The sequence below is a fragment of the Ischnura elegans genome, chromosome 1, assembly GCF_921293095.1.
Source record: "Ischnura elegans chromosome 1, ioIscEleg1.1, whole genome shotgun sequence".
Lineage (NCBI taxonomy): Eukaryota > Metazoa > Arthropoda > Insecta > Odonata > Coenagrionidae > Ischnura > Ischnura elegans.
This window is the reverse complement of record NC_060246.1, coordinates 164,873,275-164,886,279: the sequence shown is the minus strand read 5'-3', so window position 1 is coordinate 164,886,279 and position 13,005 is coordinate 164,873,275. Positions and strand designations below refer to the sequence as shown.

The 13,005-nt window shown below is 40.3% G+C and overlaps 2 protein-coding genes across 2 annotated transcripts in view; one reads left to right on the top strand and one right to left on the bottom strand.

Annotated features, from left to right (window-relative positions):
- Positions 1-1,266: 1,266 nt before the first annotated feature.
- On the bottom strand, positions 1,267-5,909 carry LOC124173119. The gene is made up of 9 exons (XM_046552634.1): positions 5,727-5,909; positions 5,495-5,587; positions 5,184-5,291; positions 4,899-5,085; positions 4,602-4,773; positions 4,390-4,527; positions 3,806-4,051; positions 2,424-2,706; positions 1,267-1,715 (listed from the first exon to the last, which is right to left on the bottom strand). The coding sequence occupies exons 1-9, from the start codon at positions 5,785-5,787 to the stop codon at positions 1,471-1,473; spliced, it is 1,533 nt and encodes a 510-aa protein (XP_046408590.1). The 5' UTR covers positions 5,788-5,909; the 3' UTR covers positions 1,267-1,470.
- A 41-nt stretch (positions 5,910-5,950) lies between these two features.
- The window catches only part of LOC124172014 (liprin-alpha-2), a 105,124-nt gene continuing 98,069 nt past the window's right edge, over positions 5,951-13,005 (top strand). Inside the window, exons 1-2 of the mRNA XM_046551447.1 lie at positions 5,951-6,046; positions 7,034-8,449. Of these exons, the coding sequence (XP_046407403.1) occupies positions 8,120-8,449 (330 nt within the window). The 5' untranslated portion in view covers positions 5,951-6,046; positions 7,034-8,119. The remainder of the gene's footprint in view (positions 6,047-7,033; positions 8,450-13,005) is intronic.

Sequence of the window (13,005 nt, the reverse complement as noted above, 5' to 3'; positions counted from 1 at the left end):
TAGTTTACTCATCCTCATCATTGTCCTCAAATTCCATGTCCCTACATTCATTGATGCCTTCTTCTTCTCCATCCTCTTGATCTTGTTCTCTTCCTTGGAGGCTGCTGCTGAAAAAGATGATGTGTGTCTGCAAGGATTTCATACGATAAGGACCTTGCTGCCACCTACGACATCCGCCTTTAAGGACTGGGTCCCACGATTCCATCCAAGGCTCATTCAATCAAACTCCATGTTCTCAGGGAAGAGATAGTTGGTAGGGTTTCCCACTTCCATTCCAACAGTGTTTGTTACGAGATACAATCACGTGGACTACATTTTGTCTGGCTTCTACCCTTTGACCTATCTGGCAAGGTACCGGGAATAATTGCGAATTAATCCCACCAGCACAGCTCTAGGGGTCATAGGAACGTGCAAGCCTCTCCACCGCGACAAGGTTGTAGCCCAAGGGAAAGGTAATCTGCTATAGGTATAAAAATGTGTCTGTTTCTGCTTCAGTTCCCCAAAGAAAAGACCTTATCCCTTGTTGAGCTGGTTCTTGAAGGGCAGCAGAATACTCGAAGTCATTGCATGGGCAGTGTTCACTTTCCGTCCACTCTGTCTGCTAAAGGGAACTCTCTTTCATTTGGGTAAGAAAAACTGCATTGGCCACAGCCAGGACAGCAAGGTGCTAATGGCATTGTGTTGCATGCTTTTTGCTCACATTGATTTGGTATTCATTGTTTTTTTTCATTTTCAATGTATTAAGGATGCATATTTCCCTGCGTTTAGCTTCACCGTTTCTCTCTTGGAAAGTTAACTACGATCCGAACTATAGCAAATAGCCAGTTGGCACTCTTCGGAGTTTGTTTTTCTCAGGAAAACTTAATCAGAGGTGAAAGTGGCCGTAGGAGGATCTAGTTTTATTATTCCTGATTAACCCTCAACGTCATAGGAGATCCAGATAGTTTGCTTCCTGCAAATCATTTACCAGCCTAGGACAATTGAAAAAACTAATTTCAGAGCTATTTTCCTTCAAATATCAATTGGCACTTGGTATTCCTACCTTCGGACAAATGTGTAAAAAAAAAATTATGTATTAGAGATTACCTATATGGAAGATGCATTAACTACCTGAAACTAAAGGTTACACTTAATAATTCAGAGGGCATTGATTTTACAGTTGGCATAAGATGTGGATCACATTATGGACACCACACCACCCATTGGGGATATCTACTTGTCATAAATAGTTGAAGGATGGTTAATTAGAACAGAAATCAGGTTGAGCAGTTTTCATAAAAATTTATTTCTTGGCAAATATCTTCTTAGTAGATTGGGCACAATAAAAATATTTTTAATGCCACTAGCTAGCCTTGATTCAGAAAGGAACAAAACCATGACAACAAAACAAATCAGTGTCAACTTATATAATACAATATTGCTGTGAGAACGACATCTCACAGATCAACAACAATGAGCATGGACACAGGTTCAAGGCATCCACCTTCCGTGGTCGTCATTGTCATCATCTCCCCCACATGTCTCCCCTCGGCTTCTCATCTCTCCGGGATACGGATAGTCTGCGTCCCACCAGTCAAGGAGGCGAATAGCGGTGACCCCAGGAAACACGACAGGGACCATGCCGTCAGGAAGCGAGAGACCCTTGGCAGCGTTCATTGCACTCACAGCAGAGCCTCCCTTGCAACACCCTTGACGTTTCACTCCACACTTCGAACCTTCAAAAAAAGAAAATGAATTAACTATCATCCTTGTCTCCCTCTCTGTTCAATGCGTCACACTAAGTGGTTCAGCTTCACCCAGGATGTGAACCTGTCATCTTCACAGCAGTGGCAAAGTGCTCCACTCACTTGGCTACGAAGCTCCCCTTAATCAATCATATATCAATAACGCCACTCTTCCCAATTCAATGAATAATACAATAATTAAATAACATGTCTGTCTTTAACCAAGATGGAGTGAGTGGGGCAACTTTCCACAAAATTATTTGCATTCTGCAAAAATGAAAAAAATAATATTGCATACTCATATTTGAAAGTGGGCTGAATATTGTTTTTGGGGTATGAAGTTAGATTTAGAACTAAACATCAGCTTAAGTCACACTCAAGGAAAAAAGATCGATAGCAGCTGCCCTTGACACTAGCAATCAATGCACTGCAGAGTTCATGACTTAATTTTCAAGAGAAATTCTTTTATTAATGAATATGATATGCCTAAACAACTCTAAAAGTAAGGTACACTGCAAGAGTATAACTGATTTCCCTCTTTGCTTTGATCGAAGGTGAGCCTAGATTTCCCTGCTTACTAAACCATTGAGCGATCAAGTACCATGTCATCACACCCACTCACTGACCCAAGTAGATTGCTCAGTGCACCCAATGACCAGGTTGCTAAGCAATTTCCCAGATAATAAATTGAACAAATACCTTTGGGTAGAGGTGTTCCACAGGAGAGGGATATCTCTTCAGCATCGGAGATTGGTTCGGCCCACCCACCGCCACAGCTTTGCCAGCCAGAGCCCAGCTTTGAGAGCAGGGAGGTAGCGGCCTTGGGCGAGAGGTGCGGAGGCCCGAAGAGGAGAGCCAGGCAGCGCGAGTTGGAGCTAGCGCACGTGGACGACGTCTGGCGAGCACACGCCCACACGAGGGACAGGCCGAGGACCGGAGGGCAGGGCCCCAAGTGGCCGTTTGACAGCTGCTCCTTGTCCAACTGTCAACCAATCAAAAACACACATTATGTATCGCAGCAACCAACAAACACTAGACATCATTTCAATAGGAAACCCTGATGCAGTAATAAGCACAGAATGTCAACAGCTGCATCTTCACAATGGAATTTAAATGTCAGTACCTCACCTGACGCACTACCTGTTTCACAAATACCCCATGCCACACCCCTTTGTTAGGACTTAAAAATTAGGACAAGGAATATTAAAATACACGCTAATGCTAGTGAAAGGGCAGGCTTTGAGTGCTGGTTTCCAAGAATCACTCATCCATGGCTGCATGATCACAGATTTGGGACAATGGTTTGCAATGCTGAATGCAAGCACCACATGACTTGGCCTATCAACTTGAAGTGGTTAGGATAGGTGAAGGTAGAGCTCACCCCATTCTAAGCCACAGGGATGGGAATTTCTCATATTCAGGAGAGGGGATTATTCCTTTCCTGGGAGGTTTGAGTTTGACCGATCAGAATTGTTTCAATCAGTTGTCATTCAGAATGGTTGATTCCGATCAGTTAGCAACGCAGTTGGAATTTGTTGTGCTTGATATTTTTCACATGGAAAAATTACCACAAGGGCTCATAGAGTTCTCGGAATAGAAATTTTCAAACAACTCAATATTGAATCGCTGACCAGTTGGAATAAACCATTTGGAAAAAAAATCCACTGGAATAGTTTGCATCAGTGACGAACAAACTCCGCCTTGCAAGAGGATTTTTGTTTGGGTTAGTCCAAAGGCTTCACCCAGCATTTGAACGACCGCCACCTCTGTCACGTGTTCAACCTACTAGTGCACAACACTCCACGGGAAATCTTTAGGAAATACTAAATAGAAGGGTAATTCTGGTCAATCATTTCCACGTGAGACAAGGTGAGAGTGTGGCAGGACAACTGTGATTGGCTGAGAATAATTTTAACAAGGATCACAGCTTTCAGCTTTTATCATTCACATTCACGAGAGAACTCACTGGCATGACTGGGCCCTATCATAACACACGTACACCAGTAGCAGTGACACGATCGCACGGAATTAATTTTTCTCAAAGTATTCAGTTTCACAAATGACCAAAACCATATCATTACCATGATCTCAATGACTTTACACCCTTCCTCCGAGTTAGCCCACATGTCTCCTATCTGCTTCTTCTGCTCCTCCTCACTGCAAAGGATCTCTTCGCCAGTCGACCTCGACATCCAACAATCAGGAGTCCCATCGTCACCCACAGATGACACATCATTATTATTGTCGATGAAAGACATGCCCAGGTGTGCAGCAGAACCATTCAGTTGCTGCGACTGCTTAAGCTTTATGTAGTATATCCAATTGTCCTGAAATATTCAAAACATTCATCACAGCAAGCAAAATTCTAATGAAATACAATACCACTGATATGCATCCAACCTGTGGATGATTATATTCTCAGGCTTTCGTAACATTGATGTCATTGGTTCAGCTGCATTTTGGGATGAGCAAAAGAGCTGCACATCTCAAGATGCAGCAAAACCTGGATATATGTGGAGATACTTCCGTAGCTAATCTGCGGAATACGATACCTAATTCCTATACCCATGAATAAAGATATCTTACATATCTGAAGGATTTATTCTCAAACACAAAGAGGATAAGCTATGAATTGTGGTCAAAAATATAAATGTAATGAACCTACCTTCCGTTTCTCTCGCCATGCTTGCATGCAGAATGCACCCAGCACCAAATGATGGTCGCCAGTGAAGCGGAGTAACCGTCTATGAACGATGTTTGTTTGCAGTTTGGTCCCTTGTCTTTCCCCGCCTGAAAAATTCCTCTAAACAAGAAATACTAAATTTAAAATCTGACCTCTCTTGACTTGAGTACATGAAGTGTCATGTATTTATTTACCGGTCCACTGGATGAAGAATTAAAATTTCCATCACTGGTGCAAATGGTTTGCGTCCGAATGAAAAACTGCGGTCTTGCTATTAGTGGAGGATAAGACTGCCTAAGAGCTCGGATAACTTGGGCTCGCAATGCAAATGTATTTTTCTCTGCCACATATGTGTTAACCAGACACCTGAAGGCATAAAAATATAAGAAAACAAACATAAGGAATCAGTTATCAGAAGGGATAAGTTCTTCAAACGATGATCAAACAATGAAGAGAAGTGATGGAATTGGTCAGCTAAACGAGAGACAAACCTTCGACGAAGACGTAACCAAAAATCTGGGGAAGCGACGACGGCTCTTGATGAGGAGCATATAGCTGCAAAGCGTCCAACATCTTCTGGGCGGATGTATTCGCCTATGATAAACCAAACATCCAAAGGGTAAACAGCGGCCGATGACAGTTCTTCTGGCTCATCGTTCTCCATAATTTCTTCTTTACCTAGAATAGAATACGAGGAAATATTCTCCTCAATGCATGAAACACCTAGTTACCACTAGCAAGTAATCAATTACTGTGAGAAAAATTCAATATTTTACCTATTTCACTGCACTTTCGCCTTCTCTTACGAGTGCCTTTATCATTGATTACGGGACTGATATCCTCCTCGGTGCAATCTGTCTCAAGATTTAATGCAAGTGACTTCACTGGTGGGCGAAATCATGGAAATTGATACCGTCGAAAATTAAAACTAAATCAGCAAACAACTGGCTAATACTTAAGTTAGATAACATTTTAATCGATTAATACGGGAGCTGCATAACAGTAACACGCAATAGTAAGCATCGACATGCAGAATACCTCATCATCTTAACTTAATAAAATAATTCGACTGCAGATTTCGACAGACCTTCCTCTATCAATTTCTTCATCCCAACTTTCTTCCGAAAGACCTCGGAGTGAACAGCTTTGTCCGAGTTGGCGAAGTCATTTAAAGTCACATCTGAAAGTTAAATAACATTGTCAACACCAAGAGGTGGCTAATTAATACCTCATGTCCCGGGGCAGTCATAATGACAAAGAATTTGAATGAAAAACAATAATCTTTTTCTACCTGTTAACATTTAAATTATCTCGAATACCTGAAATCTGTTTTTCCGGATTTTTCAGTCTTCTCCTCCTCTTACTTCTTGTCAACGACATACTCTCCTGTAGTAGTTACGATATGCTACGCCTCCGAACATTTCTGAGGTAATAACATAAATAATATGAGAAAAGTTGAGGGATAGAGATAAATTCGTATATTGATGTCTTCGGCCATATTGCAGAGGGCGGATGGGAGGTGCGATGACGTCACTGACGTCACACTTTAAAATGGCTGCCTAGATCGGTGTTAAAAGTGATGGGACTTGGTGGTAGGGAAGTATACTGGCGAAACGGGAATCAGTATTACTTGAAGAATGTAGGTAATTGTATTCTCTTTTTGTATTTATGTGCATCATTTTGTCATATTCCAAGACGTATGGTTAAAGTAGCGCATACTATAGATCCGTCTGCATGTGCAGTCAGCCCCTAAGTTGAGGTAAATTAAATCTTCATGGAATTGGTTATTTCATGTCCTCGTCCCGTTTGTGTTAATCAGAATTGTAGAAACTCTTTTCTGCTGTTGGTTAATGAGACCGATTTGTCTCCTTGTGGTGTATGTTTTGAGTATCTATGCGTTCGTTTATTCTGTTTCATCCTATTTCAGCCAAGTCTTTTCCCGACGATATAATTCTTTGAATAAAATTATACTTGTCTATCACGTCACGCATTACGTTGTAATGTTTCTCAGATTGTTTTGATCAAACCTGGCTTTTGGTAGTCTAATGTCTGTAAAAGTGACAACCTCTCATATGAGCCGGTGTATTCACCACTTTTTGTTGTGACGTCTCCCTGTGTTTTCATGCGGATTAGCTGTCACAAACGAGTTTTATACAACCTATTTAAAGTGTTTTGATGTGTACTTTTGTTGAGGTGGTGGATTTTCACACCGTCCCAGTAAATCTACCGGTATGCGTCCTGAAGCCCCAATTTTTGCTCATTGCCGTTTGTTGATATTCGATGCCGAATTTTAATCGCCTGGATAATAATAACCTCTTCAGCATGATTATGTTAATAATTTGTGTTGTGAATAATCTGCCCATTTTGTTTTTAGGGAAAATTTTATATAGTGCAATGTTGTTTTAAAACTGGAATCTAAGTATTAGTGTTTCAAGTTCGTGCCAGTACGTTTGGAAATCAAGAATTCAAATGACTGTGCTTGAAGTTCGCTATTTAAAGAATTAATGTTGTAATATATGCTAATCAATGTCAATTCCACCCTAACCTGAGAGTTTTAAAAAATCCCAATTGAACTTTTGAGTGTCTTTATTCAAGCCCTTCAATTTATTTCAATGTATTTTTTCAGGTCACGCTGTATTTGAATTTGAAGGATGTTGCCTGTGTTGGTGATTGTTACCAGAAGAAAAGATATCTTCGATACTTGTGCAATTCATTAAATAGTTGTTCTGTGGTAGATAATTTCTCAGTCAAATCTTGTATTTGTAATATATAACATGACCAATTGTAGTGAAAACTTGCGGTATACGCTTTGCTTTGCTGAAAATGGTTGTGTACGTTCATTCTTCAAAGTGGGGGCATTTGCCTCCTTCGCACTTACTAGATTTGAATCAGAGGAACGCAAGATTAAAAGGCCATTTTAAGCCATCAGGGACCTAAATACGACGCGTTTATTTAGCGTAGCTGTTAGAAAATGGTGAATATTTTGAATTGATGCTATTTACAGGTCTGTGGTCAATGGGGACCTAGTGTCCAATAGTGATACATTCGTCATTAGATATAGGATAGGTAGAGGACTGTGCTTTTACAATAACATTGTTGTCAAAGTAGGAAGCTTTTTGTTGAAAGGAAAAATGTGGCAGCTAGAATGAGACCATCAGTCATGGTATGCACGATCATGCCTCAATGTTCTTCCTTAACCCCTCACAGGAAAATGTATATTACCCGGTTCATGTGTGATGGATTTGAATCATATTTTCATTGGCACCTGTCTGTTTAAAGCAGAATCATTTATTGGTGACATTAAGCTTTTAATTAGCCATGATTAAGCGCTCACAAGGTTGATTTCATGGTACTCTTGTGGAATGTGTACAATGGTGCTCCAAACCAGCCATTTTTGACTTGTTCATCAAGATATGTGCTTACCTACCACCCAGAAACTCCTTTTGTTTTGTGCGAGAATCATTTCTCATTGTTGGTAAAAGAAAAAATGTCAATTCACCTTTGGAGTCCTTTGGAGTGACGATTGGCCATTGAGACGGCATCTGGCAAATTTCCTCTCATGGCATTTCTGTCCTGCGAACCAATCGATCCATGAAGTGAGTGGTGCTCTCTATGCTTTGTGTGCTTAGGGGATTAACGTGGACTTTGGAGGGTGCAGGGCACTAGCGAGGGTCAATTTGGTCAGCGAGAGTGAGAACCACGGGCCGCCACCATGTGGAACATGATGTGTGATGTGATGCCGACCATCTCGGAGGACAGCATCAGCAGCCGAAGCTCGGCATTCTCTTCCTCCTCGTCATCGGGGTCGTCGTCCGGCGCCGGTGGGGTGGGGGTGGGCGGAGGTGGCGGAGGCATGGTGATGGGGATGGGGGAGGATGCAAACTTCGAGAAGCTGATGGTGACCATGCTGGACGAGAGGGATAAGTTGGTGGAGAACCTGACAGAGGCAAGGGACCGCCTGGCGGACTCCGAGGCCAAACTGGGAGAGGTGGAGAGGGAGCGGGACGCGTTGCAGAGGCAGCTGTCGGCCAATTTGCCTCAGGTAGGTGGAAGCAGCCTCACCCCTTTCCAATGTGTCGGGGGTCGAGTGGCACTCTGCACGAGTAGCTCACGACCAACTCGCATGTTTGCACGACACATCTCTATAAAATCCAGGGGCATGTAAATTTGATTCAGAGTACTGACTACTTGTACTTATAGAGGGTGAATAAATCTCTGTGGAAAGGGTGAATGCATGAATTAAATAAGAATAATGTATAGCGTTGAAACTAATCATCATCTGCTTCTCTGAAATCAAACATTAACTGTTAGCTTCCTTTCTATGTGCGTTTCAGGATCCTATTAATCATTAGTGTGATGGGTGAGGGAGATTTTTGTTGGAGAATTGGCATATCATATGATAGTGCTTTTAATACTCCTTGAAATTAAACTCAAGCTCAGGGTTATTGTTGTGAAATTTTCATCTGCGGTGAAAGTATAAAATTATCACTGAATTATAATTTTTTAGTCATCACTCTTTTGAAATAATGTTAAATGGTGAGTTAAATTCATTGAATAATATTGCTAAGAGTTTTAGGGGATCTAGTGGAAATTCCAGAATGTGTTCACCTTCGGCATAGTTTGGAGTGAGCTACATCCTTGTCTATGAAAATATTTGGGTTTAATCACTGATTTAGCAATGCAATAGTAATGTGGCTCAATTATTTATTTTTTACGTGGGTGTAAAGTCATTCAGTAGAAAAACTGATTAAAAATTGGTACAGTAGACTCTCGTTGTTATGAAGTTCACGGGACTGAAACACCAGAGTTTCATAATAACAAAGTTCTTTAGAGCAATTCTTTTAAGAATCATCACAAAAAATACCATAACAAAATTTCTTCTCCCTTCAAACTCCCATACTTCTGGTCGTGCTGCAGGATAGCATCAGAGTCATAGCAGTATATGCACAGTTTTATTTCATGCAAATACGTGAAAACAAGCGCATTTGATTTTATCAATAGAAAAATGTGGGTGATTGTCATTAATCCCATATCATATCATTATATCATATCTTAAAATATTCTTGTTTGTCTTTGGAGTAATCTGCTAGAAATGTGATCCAAGGGAAAACAATGTTGGACTGCCTAGGCCTACCCTCTGAATTCATTCGGCAGTTTCTTGTTTTCTTCCCATTGTCATGACCATCGAGTAGCAACAACATTCATGTATGACAAATGCAAACTCCTTGGCTGATGCTTGATGCAATCATGGGTTTATACATATCTTCCTGACTACAGTAAGTCCTCGACATCGTACAAGACACATTCCAGGACCATGTTCGTGATTTGATAAACCTATATAAGGCGTTGAAAAGTGTGGCTATCCTGGAGAATACAACACTGCATTACATTTTTGCGTTAGCTTGCCATTGGGACAATCAGATCTAGTTGTGTGTGCGACACAGATGAAGCTGGTAAAATTCTCTGTCCGCGGGAAGGAAGAATGGGCGAAAGGCTGAACAGTTCCTGGCTTCACAACGGATTAATTGATACTTTGTTTAGGCTGTGTCATACAAGCGAGTTCCTCCATGCCACACCCCATTGCATCGACCATCTCAAGAGGGGCCAAATTTAAAATTTTGGGCATGCTTTAATTTTTCGAATGTTCTTATCTTCTCTGAAAGTTCGTTAATGGCATGTTCGTAAGAGGATGACTTACTGTACTGCCAAAAATTTATGAGTGGTAATGTGTGGGTCACCATGATTCCTTTGGAATGAAGCTTATTATATGATGTTGTATGTATACTGAAGTATTTCCTATTGATTGCACAAGAAGGACTTGAATGAATCACAATGATTATGACATAGCGTAGTGTATATCAACCAAAAATTGTTAATTATCAGTGGAACTTGGTAATAAAGTTCCTATTTCACCAGAACTGGGGTTGAGGTTTGTAATTTAGGAATTACATTTCTTTTACTATACAATGAATTAGCCTTTTCATTGGGACCAAGGATTTGCTTCGTAAAAATGAGAACTTCATAATGAGGTGGTTCGTATTGACAAGAATCTACTGTATAACTTAATAACAAAACTCATGCTGAGCAGCTTACCCTATCTCAACGACTCCCTCGCTTTGTGCATAAGTCTCTCATGATTCATTGCTGTTTTAGCTCTTGTGAGAGATTCCTTGTCTGAGTGGTCCATTCTCCTTGATCAAGTAAATTAATTGGATATCAATTAATGTCACCTATTCATAAATAGTGTACGGCCATTTCAGCCCTTTAATATGCTGAGCATGTGATGTAATTGCTGCGTGACAAATAGGTATATGTTTTTCTTGGTAACTTATATTTCCCTTCCCTCTACTGCATTCTTCTAAAGAATTATTAATTTGGTTCTGGGTGAACAACCCCGTTTTTGCAATTGTATTCCGTAGTGTGTTAAGTATCCAGCATTGGAGTGGGAAACTCAAGCATTTAGTTTGGTGAGGTGGGTCATCCATTCCTGGGTTTATGCCATTTTTTTTCTTCGTCTCATTTACCTATACTGTTGCTATGTCATTGGTTTCAGACGAGAAAGATAATTCGGGAGATAGGGATGGAGGAATTTGAGGGAACTGGCTCTGGGTCTACATGGTAATTTAAGGAATGATTCAGTGAATGGCTTATAGATGATGCACTATCATTTACATCAGTTGAATCCTACTTTTGATTCATCTGGACAGCAATTTTTAATGTACACAGCATTGTATGGCATAGATGTTAGTCCATGATCAATTTTATGTCCATGAAATTTTTTATAGATGTTAGTATTTGGTAGCAAATGAAAACAAATACTTTGCTTTATAAATTTGAGGAAAACAGTAAAGGAGCAGCTGTAAATGGTTTTTGGGGCCTCCGATGGCCATGCAATGTGCCTGAAATTCTGTTTGGTGATGAACAGCGGTGCATAGCATTTTTCCCGTGTATTCCTTGAAACAGAACTCTACTGAAAAATTGCACTTTTCGGGGCTATGTCTGTCCAAATGCTGCTTTTGTTACTGCTAGTAATCTTCTAGTTGGATTGGTGTAAGCAGTGGCATAACTATGGGTGGGGATGACGGAATATATATCCCCCCACCCCAAAACCTCGGAGGAAAAAAAAAATATTTAAAACTAATGTCTAGTTTTGACATATTATAACTGCATCTGCTTAAAGTTAATTTTTTAGTGCGAAAATTTTGTGGAATGTACATATTTCCAGGCATGCTATTTTTCAAAAATTTTACCCAACGGGGGTGGGGTATCACCACCCCAAGCTATCGCGTCCCCCCTCAAAGCATAGTCCTAGTTACGCCACTGGGGGTAAAGGTTTACGGTAGTTGTAAAATCATTTACAATCCATCTGTAGAGTGTGCAAAATATTATGGCAAAATTTGGTCAGTTCCTTAATTCTTTTTTTTTTCTCTACATCTACTTACTACTCCACAAGCCACCTCATTGAGTCATATGGTAGGGTTGTTAGGATGCCAGCAGTAAGCAAATAAAAAAGAAATTCTCTCACAAAATTCCACCTAGCATTTATTCTTGTACATCCGTAACAGTTTTTGACAAATTGCACAGCTTTACTTCGTATTTTATTAAGTTCAGGTTTTGAGTCTTTCTTCACCAGATCCCATTTGCTCACTGCATATTGTGGTGTGGTCGGATGAGTGTGAACTAGAACCTCTCTTTTTACTTTTTATCTGAAAATCTTCCCAAAACATGCCTGAAAATTCCTAGCTTCTGCATGACTATGCCGCAAATTATTAGTATGCACTGCAGTGCATTTGCTGAGATTGAGTTCTAGTGCCTACTATTGCCTCCACGCATGAACATTGAATAAATCCGATGATATAATTCCAGAGAAAGAGTGATCACTAATTTTGTGAATGATGGCATTCGTCGCCAGCAAATAAACAAATTTTTCTGCTAATTTGGGAGAAGAGGTCACTTACGTGCATAATGAAAGGCTACACTTCCTTGTGGGACACCTGATGTTGGAGCTAGTTATGTACGTCAACGAATACTTTCTTCTTATGATCACTCAGAAAGTTATGTATCCATGATATTACTGTTTCGTTTAACTTGGCTGCACTTTTATACCATGGGACTGAAAAGATTTTGAAAACAGGTCAATATGGTATACTCCTGATTACCCCTGTGCCTACTTTCTATATTGTGGAATGTCTGTGCATGAGTATTACCATCCTTCGATGATTTCTGCGATCATTTTCAAAGAAAAGTTCTAAGTTGTTGTGAAATTCATACTTTAATGCAAGGGTCTTCAACCCTGTGGACCACATGTGGCAGCATTGAACTTTTTAACAACGAAGATCACTGCTCTTTGAAATTATATGTTTTTCTATTTTATTGATGTGGTGGTAGAGTGACGTGGGGCATTGTGCGTCTCCAGGCGATGTAAAATCGATTTTTGGCCCTTGTATTGAAAAAGGTTGAAGACCCTACCTTTGACGCAAGGATACCCTAGACTTATATGTCCATTAGAATCCCCTTGATAAAATGTAATTATTTTCTTTACCTGCTGAAAAGGAAAGTTTACTTGAACATCTGCTCTGGAAGTCTATTGCAGAAGAC

What these genes read in the sequence shown, in the direction of transcription:
- LOC124173119 (XM_046552634.1), bottom strand. Translation starts at nt 5,787, where the DNA reads ATGTCGTTGACAAGAAGTAAGAGGAGGAGAAGACTGAAAAATCCGGAA. An exon ending in TCCGGAAAAACAGATTTCAG is followed by an intron (nt 5,588 to 5,726) that starts GTATTCGAGATA and finishes TTTAACTTTCAG; the next exon opens with ATGTGACTTTAAATGACTTC. An exon ending in GAAGAAATTGATAGAGGAAG is followed by an intron (nt 5,292 to 5,494) that starts GTCTGTCGAAAT and finishes TTCGCCCACCAG; the next exon opens with TGAAGTCACTTGCATTAAAT.